The sequence below is a fragment of the Odocoileus virginianus genome, chromosome 33 (assembly GCF_023699985.2).
Source record: "Odocoileus virginianus isolate 20LAN1187 ecotype Illinois chromosome 33, Ovbor_1.2, whole genome shotgun sequence".
NCBI lineage: Eukaryota > Metazoa > Chordata > Mammalia > Artiodactyla > Cervidae > Odocoileus > Odocoileus virginianus.
Window position 1 is genome coordinate 26,104,788 of NC_069706.1, and position 18,849 is coordinate 26,123,636.

Below are 18,849 nucleotides of genomic sequence, written 5' to 3' on the forward strand. Positions count from 1 at the left end.
CGGTTGTGCTCAGAACATTTTACTCCTTCTAACCCCCGCCCCCAGATGCATGTTGGAGCCCAGTTCCGGTGGGGGCTCAGTCCTCCGGAGTCCAGAAGTCAGGGCTCAAGGGGGGGCATGGCAGCCAATGAGGCAAGATTGGGGCCTTTTTTGTCCTTGAAAACCTGTTGCCCAGAGGCAGCCCCAGGCTTCCCTGGTAGCTCAGATGGTAAAGAATCCACCTGCAATGCAGGAGATCAGGGTTTGATTCCTGAGTCAGGAAGATCCCCTGGAGAAGGGAATGGCCATTCACTCCCGTGTTCTTCCTGGAGAATCCCATGGACAGAGGAACCTGACGGGCTACAATCCATGGGGTTGCAAAGAGTCAGACACAGCTAAGCGACTGACACACTTCAGAGGCAGCCCTGGCCCAGAAGAGGGTGAAGTGATGGGGCTCATCAGACAGAGCAGGTGAGGTGCTGAGCCAGTCCTTCTTCAGTAGCCTTCAAGTTGGCCAGTCTTCTAGAAATGGGTAGGGAGCCAGGGCCCATTTTCATAGCTGAGGGTCCTTGGGGGCTCCATAGGAGCCCAACAGATAGGCTTGTGGACAGCAGATGGAAGTGACCAGAGGTTCTAGCCAGTACCACAGGCAATCAACTCCTGCAATGGAGGTTACCGTCCCAAAGAACAATCCAGAAGAGTGGGCTCAGAGTTCAGGATGGTTCCTTGAACTCCCACAGGGTCCTGGGAGGAGGGAGTGACTCAAGTCAGGCCCCGGGCCCAGAGTGTCCCGGGTGGGGCCTAACATGGGAACAGTGTCCGTCCTTGGGTGTGGTGTGGAGATCTCGGAAGCAGAGCAGCTCCCAGGCGTGAGTAGCTCAGTCCTCACGCAGTGGGCGGAGGAGGCCCAGGGTCAGGCCAAGTGGCAGCAGAAGGATGGGTCCCACCAAGCCCTGGGCTGGGGCAGAGTTGAAACCCGTGTGGTGGCTGCAGAGGTGGCCATCGGGCTGGGACTCCTTCATTCGGGGCACCACCTGAGGCTGGAGATTTGCCACTTTGTAGTGAATCCAGGAGGCATAAACGGAGGTCAGGGTATAAACACCGGGCCTGTTAGGGGCCCCACAGGCATCACCCCAGCTTACGATGCCTGCCAGGTACCAGCGGCCTGCCACTGGGCAGGAAAGTGGGCCTCCAGAGTCACCCTGAAAAGAAAATCCACACAACAGCTGTCAGGACGGGACCCCAGGCCTCCAACCATCCAGGCCAAGCCCCCCTTAAGCCCTCATCACCCAAGACACACCTGTCTCCTCCATTCACCCGGACCCCCTGCATTTACCTGGCAGGCATCCTTGCTCCCGTTCACGTAGCCAGCACACAGCATGTCCTGGTTGATTAGGTGGGGCTCCCCAGGCTTGGCATTGATATTGTACAGGCAGTTACAGGTCTCACGACTGATCAGCGGTACCTCAAGTTGCTGCAGTGGCCGGGGGTTCGGGAGGCTCACTGTGGGGGGTAAAAGATGCTTACCCAGGGTCTCTTGGCTTGAGTCAGCTCCCCTCTGTGTCTCTAGACATCAGCCCCGTCCCTTACCTGAGGGGGCCACATGGCCCCAGCCAGTGACAATGCACTGGAAGCCATTGGGGAAGGAGGTGTTGGCTGCAGGGAGGCAGATGGGCCGGATGTAGCGGGAGAAGGTAACGGAGCTGCTGAGCTGGAGGAGTGCAATGTCCCCCATGGAGCCTTCATGGGAATAGGTCTCGTGGGAAATGACCTGGGCCACCCCACGGACCTGGATGTCAGCGCTATAGTAGTCCAGCTGGTGGGCGCCCAGCTTGACCTCGTATTCTTCTATCTTGTTGTCCCTGCAGACAGAGGGGTGAAGGCAGAGCAGCTGACCTTTGGGTCCCACTCTGCATCCTAGTTTTATCCTGTGATCTGTGACCTCTGGCCTTCACTCCCGACAGATCTTTAACAGGCTTTATTGATACCCCCTAGATCCAATCCAAGAACCCCCAGTCTCTGACCTACATTGATCCTCCAATCTTGACCCCCGCCCCGCCCCACTTCCCCACCCTGCCCCCACCCCATGGGTACCTTGGGAAGCAGTGAGCAGCCGACAGCACCCACTGCTCGGACACAAGAGAGCCGCCACACACGTGGGTGCCGTGGTGGTTGATGCTGACCTGCCAGGGCCACTGGCCGCGAACTGCATCGGTACCACCTGTGATACGTGCTTGAGGGACCATACCACAAGAGGCTGCCGGCAGAGGAATGGGAGGGGGTCAGGACCTCTGGAGCCACCAGACCACTTCCTAACCCGCTACAGCCCAGGAAGTCTGGTTTGGAGCTTCAGAGGTGAGTTCACAGAAGCCAGTCAGGCTTTGTCCCCAGCCCCCAGCTCACCAGTCACCTGCTGTCCTTGGCCAAGTGGCTCATTAAAGGTCTCACTCAGCTTCTGTCCTCTCGGGCCTTCCTGCCTTCCATCTAATCTACTCCTTACATATCTGGCCAGTTCACACCACTGCTTAAATCCTTCCCTGGATCCACTCTGCCCTTAAGAGAGATTTCAGACCTCTCATGGCACTGCCATCCACTCCAGCCATCTATCTGGACACTCACGTCGGGCCACACACTAGACCTCCAGACTTTTGCTTACTCAGATCACTCCACCTAGGGTAGTCTTCCTCATCCCCACTTCTATTTGAAATGTGAAATGGTGATACTTTGGCCCCCTGATGTGAAAAGCCGACTCATTGGAAAAGACCCTGACACTGGGAAAGACTGAAGGCAAAAGAAGAAGGGGGCAGCGGAGGATGAGATGGTTAGACAGTATCACTGACTCAATGGACGTGAATTTGAGCAAATTCCGGGAGATAGAAGCTAGAGCAGCCGGGCATGCTGCAGTCCATGGGGTTGCAAAGAGTTGGACAAAACTTAGCAACTGAATACAACAACAACAACTTCTATTTGCCTATGGAGGTGGTTCAAATACCAGTCCCTCTGAAGTCTGCCGTCACCCTGCTGGCTGAGGTAGGTGATGCCTCAGAGCTCCCAGGGTCTATGCTTCCTGGACAGGGCTGTTTGCATTCTCACTGTCTACTTCAGCCAATCAACTTGGGCGTTCCCTAGGGGTAGAGACGAGGGCAGACTCACACGTCCCCAGTGCTGGGCACACAAATGGAGTCGTGGATGTGTTGAACAAATGAACAGGACATCCTGGATCCCAGGGTGTGAGCATCTCATTTCATTTCCAGGACAGCCCCACCCCTGTGAAGGCCACTGTTTGGAGCAGGACCCAAATGCCCTTCACAAAGTCACCTTATCAGGTGCAGGGAAAACCACCCAGGTAGGCTCCTCCCCGTCTCCTCATAAAAAGGACAATAGCTACCATTTAGAGACCAACAGTTCAAGCAATGCCAGGCCCTGAAGGGGCTTTCACTTCCTTTATCTTCCTGACTCCTCAAGCAGCCCCAGGAGGTAGACAGAACTGACTTCATTTTATTTTGGCCTGCGCTGCATGGTCTGTGGGATCCTAGTTCCCCAACCAGGGATCAAACCGGGCCCTTGGCGGTGAAACCACAGCGTGCTAACCACTGGACCACCAGGGAATTCTTTCAACTTCATTTTAGAGGTGAGGGGACTGACCGCATGAGACATAGCCGGTACATGGTGAAGCTGGGACTGCTAACGAGACTGACCCTTGGTTTGTTCCCTTCAAAACAACCCACCTTTGGGCTCAGACCTGACTTTAAATCCCAGCACTGACACACACTGGCTGTGTGCCGTTGGGCAAGTCACTTCTCTGCCCCTCACTGTCTTAAAGATTGAGGCTGTCGTCCCCACCTCAAGTGCTACCAGGGACCTAAATAAATAAGACCAGGGCAGTGGACGAAACAGCTTTGCAGAGGGTCAGGTGCTCCAATGCTCCATGGAAATCTGAACCCCTGGCCCCACCCCTCACCTTCCCCTCCCCCATTCCTCCCGGGTGAGCCTCACCTTCAGCTCCAACGGCTCCTGGAGGGAGAGAGAAAGAGGGAGGGGTAAGCAGGGAAGACTCTAGAGCTCAGACCCCAGGCCGCCCCCTCCCACCCCCCCGTCTGCTGCTTCTTCTGGAGGCTTCCCCATCCTCTATCCCAGCCCCAGGAGACCAAAGCTGGGGAGACAGGCCAAGAGCCAGTGAGGCTGAAGACTGGGGTTCTTGAGCCCACAATAAGGGACGTACCCCCGAAAAGGGTTATACCCTTGGCCCCAGTGCACTGCCCTCCTCTCCTTCCCACCCTCGCCTGCCCCCTGCTCCTCACCCGCGCCCACACTCACCTATCCCATTCTGGAACAATCCAAGCAAAAGCGCAGTGACCACAGCCCTCCAGGCCATGGCGCAGGACCAGGTGCCCTGAGCACCCAGGGGCAGGGTCCTCACAGGCAAGAGGTGGGGGGTCAAAGGTGAGCTCCAGGTGTCGGGATCGCGAAAGGCAGGAGAAACAGGTGTCCAAGGCTGGCTTCGAAGGCAGGAAGCGGGCGCAAGGGAAACGTTGGGGTCTCTGCAGCTGGGCGGTGAGGACCGGTCTCCAGATCGCCCTGGGTACGCACCGACCTTCCTTCCGGAGTGGCAGCTCCCAGGAAAGGGTGCCTACCTGTCTGCCCCGCCCCTGGCCCCGCCCCCCTGCTCAGCTCCGCCGGCCTCTCTCACCAAACTAGGCTGTGTGTGTGTGAGAGAGAGAGAGAGAGACCCCTAGGCTGTGTGTGTGGTGGGCGGGAAGGTGGGGGAGCTGTTGCTTAAGCAGCCCCAGGCAGGGCTGGAAACCTGGATGTCTGGATTCCTGACCCAACTGCTCTTGGGCCCGGGTCTTTCAAGTCTCCCATACCTGTTAAGCCCCCCCAGGGCCCGGCCTGGCCTCTGTTATCTTAGGCCATTGCTCCCTCCTTCCCTCCCCTCCTGGAGCCTCGTGTCTGAGCCCCAGGACACCCGGTTCTGCCCTGGGGCTAGGGCTCTTTCAGGCCCTACTGTGGAGCCTGCAACCTCATCTGCATGTGGTGAGGTGTGGTGACATGTCCGGGGATGCTCATCATTCCATGCATATTTATTGACAGCCTAATATGTTCCAGGTACAGGAGACAAAGTGGACACCGTCCTGCCTTCCCTGAGCTCATGGTGAAGTTGAGGTGACAGACCTGAATCACAGGATGACACAAGCAATTACAGAATAACTTCAGGCGAGGCTGGAGATGGAGAAAGAAGCTGGGGGTGAGGCGGGGTGGGGGGTGCCCTGGAGGCCATTGACAGGAGCCCGACCTAGGCTGGTATCAAGAAGGGCTCCTCAAGAAGGTGCCTTTCGAACTGAGACTTCAAAGGGTTTTGAGAAGGTGTTAACAAGGCAAAGATGGGGAAGGGTGGTCCAAGTGAAGGGTCCTCAAGTGGAGGGTGCAGGGGGCCCATGTGCCTGGCCTGGGGAATCAGGTGCTTCCTCTGTGACTGTAGAAATTCAGGCAACTGGGAATGTATGTTGACTTCAAGCTTTAGAAAAAGAGAGCCCCACTTGCCCACCTTCCTTCCCTGAGACAGGCATCTGGCTCTCTGAGCCAGGACTTTAGGGCCCAGGCTGGAGGGCAGGGAATTCCTTGATTGGGAAAGGGGATGAACTTCCAGCATTCCTGTAGGTCTCCCCTTACCCTCTGCCTAGTCAGCCCTCTGCTGCATATGAGTGACTCAGCCATCTGCAAACGGTGACTCCAGCCACAGAGGTGCCCTCATTGGGGGTAGCCCCCATTGCTACCCTTAGCGGCTGGTTTCCACCCAAGCAACCTTCCTGCCCTATATGGGTCTTCCTTTGCTTTTATTCTGTGCTAGAACATCATCTCCTCTAGGGCTTTCTCCTGACCCCCAGACCATGTGTTCCCCACCATGCTGGGAGCATTTCATGGGCTTGTCAAGGTCCCAGCCATGTTGCTCCATGGAGTGCGGGGATCATAGTTCCCTGATCAGGGATGGAACCCACACCCCCTGCAGTGGAAGCACAGAGTCCTGAGTTAGCTGGAATTAGCCAGGAGTCAGTAGTTAGCAGGAAACGTGGTTGAATTAATATAGGGAGCTACACTGGCTGTGGCTTCCCTGGTGGTTTAAGATGGTAAAGAATCTACCTGTAATTCAGGAGACTGGGGTTGGATCCCTGGGTTCGGAAGATTCCCCTGGAGGAGGAAATGGCAACCCACTCCAGTATTCTTGCCCAGAGAATCCCATGGACAGAGGAGCCTGGTGGGCTATAGTCCATGGGGTCGCAGAGTCAGACACGACTGAGCGACTAACACACAAACACACACACTGGTTAGTGATGGGAAGAGGCTGTGAGATGTACAGATGAGGGACTCATGATGGGGTCCAGACCCTGGGGGCTTTGGGCAAGATGTGGTGGGCCCTTGAAAGGTACAAGTGTGGTGTGTGCACGAGGACTCCAGAGGCGTACACTCTGGGACACCATTCATCAGGGTGTGTATGTGGGGGAGGCTCCCTGTGGGTGCAGAATATGACAGACAGACCCCGGACTCCCAGACCCCCGGACTCTCCCGCTGACCCTCACCCTCAGTCCTTCTTGCTCTCAAGGGGGAGGGGCAGCAAGGCCAAGGCTGAGGTGGCCAGCAGGTGTCAGGGACGCTGATTCCACTGGGGACGTGACACACACCCAGCTGGCCATGCAACCTCCCCCGCCCTGGGGCAGGAATGAGGGACAGCTGCCACCTTATCGGAGACACATTTCCTGATTGCCCACAGCCTGACTCACAGAGGCCCAGGAGGAAGAGGCCCAGCCCTGGGGCCCCCCTTGGCCCCCTCAGCCTGCCTCCAGCCGTGCCACAAGGCCACGTGTCTGTGTTTACATGTTTATTGTCCGCTGGCTCCCGCTGCCCTCAAGAATGCCAGAGCCCGAAATAGCTGGGCACTGAGGCCCAATTATCCGAAGCCGCTGCAGTCTAGGTGGGTGGAGCGCTCCAGAGGTTCTGGGTAAGGGAACGGGAGCCAGTTGGGCTACATTCCAGCCTCACTGGGCGGGAAGTGGAGGGTGGAAGGGGGTGGGGAGGTGAAGGGGAGGTAGCCCAGGGCCCCGGGCCGGGAGGGGTCAGCCCTCAGCCCTGGATCAGGGGGGTCAGAAGCAGCAGGAAAAGAGCAGCCCGCGGGGAACCTGAGGCCCTGGCCATGTCAGGGGGACAGAGGTCGCTGCCTTCAGTGAGCCAGTGGGGGAAGCTGCTGGGGGGCAGGAAAGGTGCCTCCCCCACTGTCTGGGAGATCCAGGCCTCTTCAGGGCCAGTGGCAGCAAACAGCTCCCGGCTGCCTCGAACAGCCATGCCCACGAGGACCCAGGAGCCTCCCTCAGTCTGGCACAGGAGCGGAGGTGCTGAGGTCACCTGCAGCATCAGGGCCAAGACCAACAGGGGCCCTTACTCTTCCTTCCGGTCCCCTGCGCCTCCTAGGACCCAGTCACAAACCACTATTCCTCTCCATCCTCAGGCATCTTGGCCCCTGGTCTCTCCTGAGGTCCAGTCAGAAAGCACTGCCTCTTCCGATCTGAAACCCAGCACCTAAGAATCCCCACCCTGCTCTCGCCCTGGCATCCGGCTGCCCAGCACAGCCTCTGTCCTGACCGGGCCAGGATACCCAGATCCCGTACCTCACACCTGTCCTCTTGCCCCTCTGCATACAGAACACATAGAGTTCCAGGAGGCAGAAGGCCTTGATAGAGGCAGTGACAGAGTCGTGGCGTCAAGATGGAGACAGCAGCAGCCACAGGGACTAGAGATAGGAAGGAAGGTTGCCCCAGGCATTGTGACATCCTGTCCCTTCTCGTCCCCAGGACCCAGGGCTCTCACCTCGGTCTTGGGGGTCCTTCCAGCCCAGTACCCAGCAACTGGCCCCCAGGGGGGTACCCCCTGGGTGAAGGCAGATGGGCAAGGCTGATGGGGAGGGCTCCACTCGGGAGCTCAGCTCCAGGAGGGCCAGGGGGGGCCGCAGTCCCAGGTGCCGGGGCAAGCGGATGCTGATGACCAACCGGGACACCTGGTGGCTCTGGGGGAGAGGGCTGGCCCCCGCCCGGCCCAGGTACACTTCAATATAAGGCACCGTTGTAGAGCCTGGCCTGCAGAAACAAGGTCCAGGGTCACTTCCTGATCCCCTCATTGCTGATAAATCCTTCCCAGCCCAGGGGGAAAAACTGAGGTCGCTCAGTCGTGTCCAATTTTTTGTGACCCCGTGGACTGTAGCCCACCAGGCTCCTCCATCCATGGTATTCTCCAGGCAAGAATAACACTGGAGTGGGTTGCCACTTCCTTCTCCAGGGGATCTTCCCAACCTAGGGATCAAACCCAGGTCTCCCGCATTGCAGGCAGACGCTTTAACCTCTGAGCCACCAGGGAAGCCCAGCCCAGGGGAAAGGGTGGAACAAATATCCAGGGTCAGTCCACTAACTCCTTCATTAGTCCTCCTTTGAAATCTCTCTTCTGTCTCAAAACACTTCGAACAATTTCCTGGTGCAATAAAAGCCCTAAAGGGAGAACAGCCCGCTACTGTCCTTTGGCCCCTCTCCCAATGTCTCCCTCTTGCCAGGAAGATGGGTGAGACCCACCTGAGGACACAGTGAGTGGCTGCCAGAACCCAGCCTGGGGCCACAAGGATGCCAGCACAGATGCGCTCTCCAGCGACATGCACCTCTGCCAGCCAGGGCCACAGGACCCCCATCAGAGCTGGCTCTGGCCGCAGGCCACAGGCTAGGGAGAGGAGATGACCCCCTCAGTGGGGACTCCACAGCTGACCCTCAAAGCCCCTACCATGGATCTAAGCCCTCCCAGGAGTCCCGAAGCCCCAAAGGCCCCTCCTCACCACCATTCTCTGTGTGAGGGGGACAAGTTTGTGCCTCAGTCTCTTCTCCCTCAGGGCCCCAGTCCCAGGCCAGCTGGTCCTCCAGGTAGGCCCCCCGAGTCACATGGCTGATCCATGGACCGTGGGTCTGCAGCGGGTAGAAAACTCTGGGACGCAGGCAGTCACTGGGGAAGTCTTTGATTCCAGCCAGGAACCAGGTCCCCTCTTCCCGGCACAGCAGGCTCCAATGAGAGTAGTTCTGCAGCAAGAGGGTGTATGTGTTAACAGCCTTTATGCGCGTGTCAGTTGATGAGGGGACCTCAAAAGTCCTGGAGCTTCCCTGGACTGGAAACTGTCCCGTATTTGGACATAAGAAATCCCACCTCCTCCAACCCAGGCTCCAACACTAATCTGAGTAAGAAGGCTGCCCTCACTTTAGGATTCTCTTTAAACCCAAGAGGAGTTTAAAAGTCCCGCGGTATTGGCGGGTCTTGGCCGCTCCCCAGAAGGCTTCCAGGTCCAGGCCCCGCTCCCAGCGCGTCCTAGCCCCGCCTTAACCCCTTCTACCCCAAGAGCGCGGCTCCCGGTTCACCGCCCCTCCAAGGCCCCGCCCACAGCCCGCCCCTCCGTCTTACTCCAACTCTTAGACCCCGCCCCCGCCGCTCACCCAGCAGCTCCCCTCCGCCTCCTCCTCCTGGTAGGCGGGGCAGAGCGCCTGCGGCGGCTCTCCCGGCGGCGGCACTGACGCCCCCTGGCGGCCATACAGGCAGTGACACCACCAGGCACCCAACAGCTCCGCCTCAAGCAGCGAGCTGGCTCCGGGCGCGGGTTCTGCGAGAGAAAGGGAGGGAGCCAGCGCTCCCGCCGCGTCCGGCCCCGGGTCCTCCCCGCTCGGCCCGCGCCGAGCCCCAGCTCACCCCCGCGGCCCCAGCGAGCCAGGCGGCAGCGGCTCCCTGGCAGGAAATAGTGTTCTGGGTGGGGTAGACACACTGGCCGCGGGGCCGCGCTCAGGTTCACGGGCGCGCGCAGCTGCAGCAGCGCCAGGTTCGAGGCATCGTCCCACGAGGCGTTCTCGTGCAGCACGAGGCGCGCCACCTGCTCCGCGCGCGGGCGCGAGGGCAATTGTACGCGCCAGTAGTCCAGGTCGCTGGGCGGGCGGTCTGAGCTGATGTGACTGCGGGATGGGGAGACTGGGGACATGGGCTGGATTCTGCAAGCTCAGCTCTAAACCTCCACCCTTGGCTTAGAGTCTGGGTCTCCAGGCAAGATTCTGCATCCCTAACCTGAGAACTGTGCACTCAGGCTCCCTCCCCGACCCCTCCGCCCAATCCTGGGTCGAATTTTTATTACTATTTGCCCCAGAGAGACTAGGACCCCGATTTTTGAGCTGGATCATACACCTCCAATGGGACCCCACACCCCTACCCCTGTCCTACCCAAGGGAATGGCTGGGGCCAGTTAAATAGTGTCTCAGACTGAGCAAGAATCTGCCCAAGACTGGGTTTTCACTCACCCTGGAAAGCAACTGGCAGGTGCCAAGACCCAGCTTTCAGACACCAGTGCCCCATAGCAGGGTCTGGATCCTGGGACCATCACCTGGGCTTCCCAGGGCCAGGCCCCTGGCCTCCGGGCTTTCCCACACTCTGGGGGGTGAGAGGCCTGAGTCAGAGGGCCTCCTGAACCCCAGGCAGTTTCCACCTGAATTCAAATCTCCCAGATCCAGCTGACATCTAGGGGTCCTGCCTTCCTCACCTGGCAGGGCGATGGTGCAGTTCTCATTCATGGGCTCCGGGAGGCCTGACTGGGCCTCCGGGGGCTGGGTGGGGAAGGCAGGCCCAGGCTCTGAGCCTGACACCTGTTCCCTTATCCATGCCTCATAGGGAGCCACAGCAGTGAAGACTCCGGGGCGGTTCCTCCGTCCACAGCCAAAGCCAAAGCTGGTGATTCCTGCCTGGAACCATCGGCCACCTTCCTCACAGACCAGGGGTCCCCCAGAGTCTCCCTGATGACAAATGACTCAGTGTCACTAGATCAGCCCAGGGACCTACCAGCTTATCCTGGACCACCTCACAAAAGTTCTACACCTCTTCTTTTTGGACCTACACACAGCCACCTTCTCCTGGAAACCTACATTGACTGGGCCTTGTCCTCTGTGATCCCTACAGCTCTAAGCAGGGGAAAGCCTTATAGAACAGAAAGGCTCATGAGGAACCAAAGCCAAGAGTACCAAGCTAATGCAGTAAAGGCCATGCCGGAGAGGCCTGCCGGTCTCATTCAGAGACAAATGATTCCTCAATAAATAGTTAAAGCCTGTCTTTGGTTTCTAAGCTGTTAGAATTCCTTGTTAAACTGTTAAAGTAAATCAGGCACTTCCCTGGCGGTCCAGTGACTAAGAGTCCTTGCTCCTAATGCAGGGGACCCAGGTTCAATCCCTGGATAGGGAACCAGATTGAAGATCCCAAGTGAACTAAGAATGCGCGCAGCCAAAAAAAAAAAAAGTAAATCAGAGATGTCAGCATTCAGGAGGAAAAGGCTGTTAGAAAAGCACTAAGAAAGGATGGTTTGTAGGTAAGTAAGGAGGAAGAACTACAAGAAACAGACATTAAAACAAGGGTTCTGGGACCATTTACTGCTGGGGCATTGTCCCTAAGATATGACTATAATCCAGGTCAGGCATCTCTGTGACCTGAGGAGGGATACAAAGAAAGCTCAGAATTATCCAGAACTGTACTGTCCAATATGATACATATATTAGCCCCTGTGGCTATTTGAATTAATTTACATTTAATAAAATTAAAAATTCAGTTCCTCAATCACACTAGCCACCTTTCAAACGTTCAATAATGTATGGGAGAAACCAAGACAATATTGTAAAGCAACTATCTTTCAATTAAAAATAAATAAATTTTTAAAAATGTTCAATAGCCAGTGTGGCTAGTGACTATAATGCTGGACAGTACAGATAGAAAAACATTTCTATCATCATAAGTTTTATTGAACAGCAGCACTGGTCTAGAGGAAGTTGAGTTGTTGGCAACCCTGTTCAAGAGGCAGGGATTATGTCTATAGGTCCTGGAACTTCATAATTGGCTTCTGTGCCATGCTTAGTAGCCCAGTCATGCTGACTCTTTGCAACCCCATGGACTGTAGCCTGCCAGACTCCTCTGTCCATGGAATTCTCCAGGCAAGAATACTGGAGTGGATTGCCATGCCTTCTTCCTCTAGGCAATCTTCCCAACCCAGGGATCCCACATTGCAGGCAGATTCTTTACCGACTGAGCCACTAGAGAAGCCCAAGAATATTGGAGTGGGTAACCGATCCCTTCTCCAGGGGAATTCCTGACCCAGGATTGAACCGGGTTCTCCTGCATTACAGGCGGATTCTTTACCAGCTGAGTTACCAGGGAAGCCCGAACAGGAAGGTCCCACCGGGACATGAACTTGGATCACTGGATTCAGAGTCCAGAGTGCTCACCATTATACCACAAAACCCCTTTTTTCATAATTGGGAGAGGCCCTGAAAATCATCAAGCCTGAATTTCCATCACCACCATGCATGTTTGAGTGCCCTCAAAAGTGTATGCCATTTGAGGGGCATTTCTGGGGAAAATGGTTAAAATATATCATGTTTTGGCCTTCAGCCCCTTATCCAGAAAACTCCCTCTGTGAAGGATCAATTCACTTTTAAAAAGAACTATTTGTTGAGTATCTACTAAGTAACAGGTGTTGTGCTCTAGGCTACAGTATGGGAATAATTGCCAGGAGAACCCCTTGGACAGAGAAGCCTGGCTGGCTACAGTCCATAGGGGTGCAGAGTCAGACATGACTGAAGCAACTTAGCACGCATGCACAAGGACCAGACCTTGTTCTAAATCCTTTTCGGCGGTGGTTTAGTTGCTAAGTGGGGTCCAGCCCTAAAGATCCCATGGACTATAGTCCTCCAGACTCCTCTGTCCATGGGATTTCCCAGACAAGACTATTGGAGTGGCTTGCCATTTCCTTCTCCAAGGGATCTTTCTGACCCAGGGATCGAATCCGTGTCTCCTATTGCAGGCAGTCTCCTGCACTGCAAGCGAATTCTTTACCGCTGCGCCACCAGGGATCCCCAAAATACTTTTTATATGTACAAATTTATTTAATCATCATAACCTCCTGACGAAGTAGGTAACGCTATCATCCCCATCTTTCTGATGAGAACGTCTGCACAGAGAGGTTAAATGACCTGGTCAAGGCCATACAGCTCATAAGCAATGGTGCTAAGCTTCTAACTGGACATCCACTGCACTATACTGCCCCCATCAATAAGAGTGCCCATTTGTTGAGCCCCAAGTTCTGTCCATTTGTATTCCTCACATCGATCCCACCCGCTGGCAATCTTGCCCTCTTTTTGCGGATGAGGTTCAGAAATATGAAAGAGGATTAGTCTATTCCTCATACTGCTTTCTGTTGGTTAGGGCTCTGCCTGGCACCTCCCCTCACCTGGCAGGTGTCCCTGCGGCCTTCCGGGTAGCCGGCACATAGCATCCCGGGCAATAGCTGGAAAGTGAGATTGAAGGGGCCAGGCCGGCTGTAGAGACACTGACAGGCAGCCTCTCCCAGCAACCTGAGCTCCACTTCTTGTAGCACCCAGGGGAGAGGCAGGGGGTCTGTGAGCAGAACCAGAGAAGAAAGCAGTGAGGCAGGGATGCAGCCCCCTCTTCCCCAGGGCTTAGCCTGGTTCCCTCTGGGGCTCTCCTGGACATGTCTGTCCCCATGCGGCATGGCACGACTCAATGCACATGAGTCTGAGCAAACTCCGGGAGTTGGTGAAGGACAGGGAAGCCTGTCGTGCTGCAGTTCACGGGGTCCCAAAGAGTTGGACACGACTAAGCGACTGAGCAACAATAATGGCTAGGTCCTCTCCGTCTGCCTCCAGGACATCGCTGTCTCCTTGTGCCCTGGCATGTAAACCCACCATGTCCAAAATCAATGTCCCCTCCCGCCCTTCTCTGCTCTTCTTCCGACATCGTCATCGCAGAAATGGCCCCATCAAGTACCCGGGGGAGGGACCCACCTGGTAGGTTCCACCCCCCAATCACCCACCTCCCGAGACAGCCCCCTTTTCCACTCACCCTCCTCCTGGACGTCCCCCCAGCCGGTGGCCCAGCAGGCGGTGCCGTGAGCAAAGCGGTGCGAGGCGCGGGGCAGGCAGACGGGCCGCACGGAGGGGCCCAGCCTGGCGGGCGCGGCCAGGCGCAGCAGGGCCACGTCGGCGCCCCGTTCCACGCTGCTGTAGTTGTCCGGCACCAGGATGGCGGCCACCGCGCGGACGTGCGCGCCGTCCAGGGGCCCGTCCTGCGAGTGCACGCCCAGCACCACCGACCACTCGGCCGCGGGCTCCAAGGTCCCGTTCCTGCGCCGCGGCGGGAAGGGGGTCAGGTGGAGCCGAGGGAACGGGCAGACCCTCGTGGGGATGGGGGCTCGGAGTCAAGGAAAAGGTGGCGTCAGCCAGACCCTGGGAGGGGTGACGTCCCATCCAGATTTAGGGCTGGGGCGATCGGGGTTGAGCTAACTTCCTAAAACGGGGAGGAGCGAATGCGATTTGGAGGTGTTGGGGCGGGGAACTGGAAAGATGAAATTCATACTCGGATAGTTGGTGGGGATAGTTGGCGAGTCCGCTGGCTGCCTCCCCAGATACTCAGAACCCGGATACCCCTCAGAGCACTTAGCTTCAGGAGGGTGGGGAGGCAGGGGTGGCCGAACTTCAAGTTAACCTTGAGTCCGCGGGGTCCAGCTGCTGGTCAGGCTCGGCTTTTTGAAGGAGAGGGATTGGACGTGCGCGAATACTCACATCACGAAACAGTGAGCAGCCGAGAGGACCCAGGAAGGGGCGATGAGGGAGCCCCCGCAGATGTGGCCCCCGCCATGATGCAGGCTCACCTGCCACGGCCAGGTGCCCGGCTGAGAGTCTAAGCCCCCCACGATTCGGGCAGAGGGCTCGGGGCGACCGCAGTCTGCAAGGGGGTAGGGTGGAGGTCATCGCCCGCCCCCTGTCCCCCACGCCGGAGGCCCAGGTAACTCAGGACAAAGCCCCATCACCCACTCCCTTTAGTTTGTCCCCTGTCCCCCGCGGGAAAAAAACCCCCAGAAGTTCTGCACTTCTAAGTTTCTGATCACTTCCACCTCTCTATCACCTTTCGTTGTTCAGTCTCTTAAGTCCTGTCTGATTCTTTGCGACCCTATGGATTGCAGCACTCCAGGCTCCCCTGTCCTCCATTATCTCCCAGAGTTTGCTCAGATTCATGTCCACTGAGTTGGTGATGCTAACCTCATTGCCTAGCCGACCTTAACTTCCTTTAAGATCTGAGGTTCCTCCCCACCCCCATTCCTTACCCAGATCTTCAGGTTCTTCTTGAGTAGGACTGAGAGCTGGAGTCAGAGGGGCAAAGAGAGAAAAATACTGGTGACCTCCAGCTCTTGACAATGCCCAGCTCCCACCTTCCTGCTTTCTTCTTCCCTAATTCCTTGCTCTCTCAGCCGCCCTGCCAGCACCCAGGCTACCCGTCCCATCTTTTCTGCCGCTGCCGGTGATGTTCCCCCAGTCGTACTGCCTTACCTGAGTCCTGGAAGGCTCCCGGGATGGGGCTGATGGCTGTAGATATGGAGGCAGGAAGAGGCTGGAGACCTACAGTAACGATGATGTGCCCTCCCTGGCTCCCTCCCCACAAACTTTGCAAGTACTCCATCCCACCACGGCACCCAGACCTCCATTCCCCCTCTTCTCATAGGCTCTTCCTCCTGCCCCTCTGGACACCTCACTCCCATCTTCTTCTGGTGTCCTCCTCTGACACCCTACTCCCCAGGTGGACCCCTGGAGTCCTGCTTTCCAGCTCCCCAGAGGCTATGACCCAGGCCCTTTGCAGCCATGCCCTGTCCCCTGAGCTTACCAAGGATCACAAGCGGGAGAAGCAGGTGCTGGGACATGGTCCGTCTGAGTCAGTTGGAGGCACAGTGATGGGTGAAGATCCACTCCCTGCCACACAGTTCTGTCTCTGCCTCAGCACCCCGTGACTCCTGAGGGTCCAGAAAGAGCCCCGCCCTCCCTGGCTGGAGCCCATCTCTGGGAATCTGAGTGGATCTGAGGCTGGAAGGAGGAAGTAGGGAGCCTGAAGTCCCCACCCAGAGTCCCGTGCACATCTCACATCTCTAGAGGCCCGGGGTGGGGGCGGGAGGCAGAGGTCCTAGCTCCTGGATGCCTACTGGGTGGGGGAGGGAGGAGCAGAGAACCCCCCAGGGGGGAAGGGGAGGACGGCCAGAGGCTGGGAGGCCAAAGTTCTGGGTCCCTGGTGAGGTAGGACTGCAGGTCAGCAGTGGCCCTTGGGACAGGGAAGGTGGCCCCTCAGTGGCGTGACTCATCTGAGACTTCATCTCTCTTTGGGGTGCGGCTACCCCAGTGGCTTGGCCTTTTCTTCTCACACAGCTCTGGTTACTGGAGTTGCTGGCCAGGTCTGGGACGGGAGCCCTAGGGAATTCAATCCCATCCCAACAAAAGGATCACAGATTCCGGCAGCTTAGGGCAGGGCAGAGGATTCTGGGAGGGGGCTGGGCAGGCTGGTAGGGCCCGAAAAAGACTCTTAACTTTCTTTGTGTTAGCGTTAAGTACTCTCGGGTGTTGTGCCACTTACTTCGTATGACCTTAGGAGAGTCACTCAACCCAGGTACAGCAGGAGTCGACTTAAGAAATACGATGCTTCAAAGAGGAATCAAGGACAGTTTAAGGAAGGAACTATTTATAGATGCGTAGGCAGGGAACTGGGCAACCATCAGGGACGGTGAAGCACTTGGGGGCCAGTAATATTGGAGAGCCCCTCCTGAAGAGGCAGAGAGAGGGAGCAGATATTAGAGCTGGGAAAGAGAGAGCTGAGCTGTAGGAGAGGACCAGCCAATTGGAGTGCCTCAGGGGAGGAACAAAAATCTTTATCGACCAGTGGCTCAGCAGGGAGGGAGCTGAGGAAGGAAAGTCCCCATCTCACTCTTCTACCTTCTGGTCACCTGCCGGCTCCTCCCATTATCTGAAACCTACCGGAAGTCAGAGTGCAAGACAGCCCATGATGTGGCCCAGAAAGGTCAGCCTCTGGGGGGACAGATCAGGATGGGGAAGTATGGGGAATGGAAATGGAGGGTCACACAAACAGTACCCACACACATACATCTATTTTCTTATCAATGATATAAACTAATAATACAACTAACAATACTCTCTTTGTCCAGGGACTTCCCTGGTGGTCCAGTGGCTAAGACTCTGCACTCCAAAAGTTCAACCAGGTTCGAACCCTGTTCAGGGAACTAGACCTCACATAACCCCAACTCTGAGTGTGGATTCTGCAAAGAAGAGTTCTCATGATGCAGCTAAAAGATGCTATGTGCCGTAACTAAGACCCAGTGCAGTCAAATAAATAGATATTAAAAAAGATACTCAATTTGTCCAATTTTCCTAGAAAACAGAGGTCTTCGGTTCAGTCCAGTTCAGTCACTCAGTTGTGTCCAACTCTTTGTGACCCCATGAATCACAGCATGCTAGGCCTCCCTGTCCATCACCAACTCCTGGAGTCTACCCAAACTCATGTCCATTGAGCTGGTGATGCTATCCAACCATCTTATCCTCTGTCGTCCCCTTCTCCTCCTGCCCTCAATCTTTCCCAGCATCAGGGTCTTTTCAAATGAGTCAGCTCTTCGCATCAGGTGGCCAAAGTATTGGAGTTTCAGCTTCAACATCAGTCCTTCTAATAAACACCCAGGACCCATCTCCTTTAGGATGGACTGGTTGGATCTCCTTGCAGCCCAAGGGACTCTCAAGAGTCTTCTCCAACACCACAGTTCAAAAGCATCAGTTCTTTGGCACTCAGCTTTCTTTATAGGCCAACTCTCACATCCATACATGACTACTGGAAAAACCATAGCCTTGACTAGACAGACCTTGTTGACAAAGTAATGTCTCAGCTTTTTAATATGCGTGTAGGTTGGTCATAACTTTCTTTCCAAGGAGTGTCTTTTAATTTCATGGCTGCAATCACCATCTGCAGTGATTCTGGAGCCCCAAAAAATAAAGTCAGCTACTGTTTTGACTGTTTCCCCATCTATTTCCCATGAAGTGATGGGACCAGATGCCATGATCTTAGTTTTCTGAGTGTTGAGCTTTAAGCCAACTTTTTCACTCTCCTCCTTCACTTCATCAAGAGGCTCTTTAGTTCTTCACTTTCTGCCATAAGGGTGGTGTCATCTGCATATCTGAGATTATTGATATTTCTCCCAGCAATCTTGATTCCAGCTTGTGCTTCATCCAGCCCAGCGTTTCTCATGATGTACTCTGCATATAAGTTAAATAAGCAGGGTGACAATATACAGCCTTGACGTACTCCTTTTCCTATTTGGAACCAGTCTGTGGTTCCATGTCCAGTTCTAACTGTTGCTTCCTGACCTGTATACAGGTTTCTCAAGAGGCAGGTCAGGTGGTCTGGTATTCCCATCTCTTTCAGAATTTTCCACAGTTTGCTGTGATTCATACAGTCGAAGGCTTTGGCATAATCAATAACGCAGAAATAGATTTTTTTTGGAACTCTCTTGCTTTTTCGATGATCCAGTGGATGTTGGCAATTTGATCTCTGGTTCCTCTGCCTTTTCTAAAACCAGCTTGAGCATCGGGAAGTTCACGGTTCACATATTGCTGAAGCCTGGCTTGGAGAATTTTAAGCATTACTTTACTGGCGTGTGAGATGAGTACAATTGTGCAGTAGTTTGAGCATTCTTTGGCATTGACTTTCTTTGGGAGGTCTAGGCAAAGCCTAAGTACTTTAGATTTTTTGGAAGGTACAATCCCAGGGTGGCAAGAGTTAGGGAAAATGAGAAGTGATCAGGGAGAAGAAATGCAAATACAGAGACCTAACAATTGACTGGATTCAACTAATAATTTGCTAAATTTATTTAATCCAAGGTTGGCAATGAAGGTAAATGAGGTGGTGTGAAAATTAATAAAGGGAAACTTCACTGAA

The 18,849-nt window shown here is 55.6% G+C and overlaps 2 protein-coding genes across 3 annotated transcripts; both read right to left on the bottom strand.

Moving 5' to 3' along the window:
- Window positions 1-3: 3 nt before the first annotated feature.
- Window positions 4-4,605, bottom strand: PRSS8 (serine protease 8). The gene is made up of 6 exons (XM_020893752.2): window positions 4,297-4,605; window positions 3,976-3,993; window positions 2,074-2,236; window positions 1,570-1,841; window positions 1,316-1,482; window positions 4-1,181 (listed from the first exon to the last, which is right to left on the bottom strand). The coding sequence occupies exons 1-6, from the start codon at window positions 4,352-4,354 to the stop codon at window positions 858-860; spliced, it is 1,002 nt and encodes a 333-aa protein (XP_020749411.1). The 5' UTR covers window positions 4,355-4,605; the 3' UTR covers window positions 4-857.
- PRSS36 (serine protease 36) lies at window positions 4,458-17,464 on the bottom strand. Of its 2 annotated transcripts, none has more exons than XM_070461228.1 (14): window positions 15,748-17,464; window positions 15,417-15,452; window positions 15,194-15,229; window positions 14,652-14,814; window positions 13,933-14,213; window positions 13,301-13,467; window positions 10,574-10,823; window positions 10,335-10,464; window positions 9,739-9,995; window positions 9,489-9,652; window positions 8,843-9,080; window positions 8,589-8,730; window positions 8,024-8,102; window positions 4,458-7,374 (listed from the first exon to the last, which is right to left on the bottom strand). In XM_070461228.1, the coding sequence occupies exons 1-14, from the start codon at window positions 15,782-15,784 to the stop codon at window positions 7,096-7,098; spliced, it is 2,259 nt and encodes a 752-aa protein (XP_070317329.1). In that variant the 5' UTR covers window positions 15,785-17,464; the 3' UTR covers window positions 4,458-7,095. The 2 variants fall into 2 exon arrangements, with proteins under 2 accessions (XP_070317329.1, XP_070317330.1); XM_070461229.1 differs by adding an exon at window positions 7,638-7,759 and having other exon boundaries at window positions 7,837-8,730.
- Window positions 17,465-18,849: the final 1,385 nt, after the last annotated feature.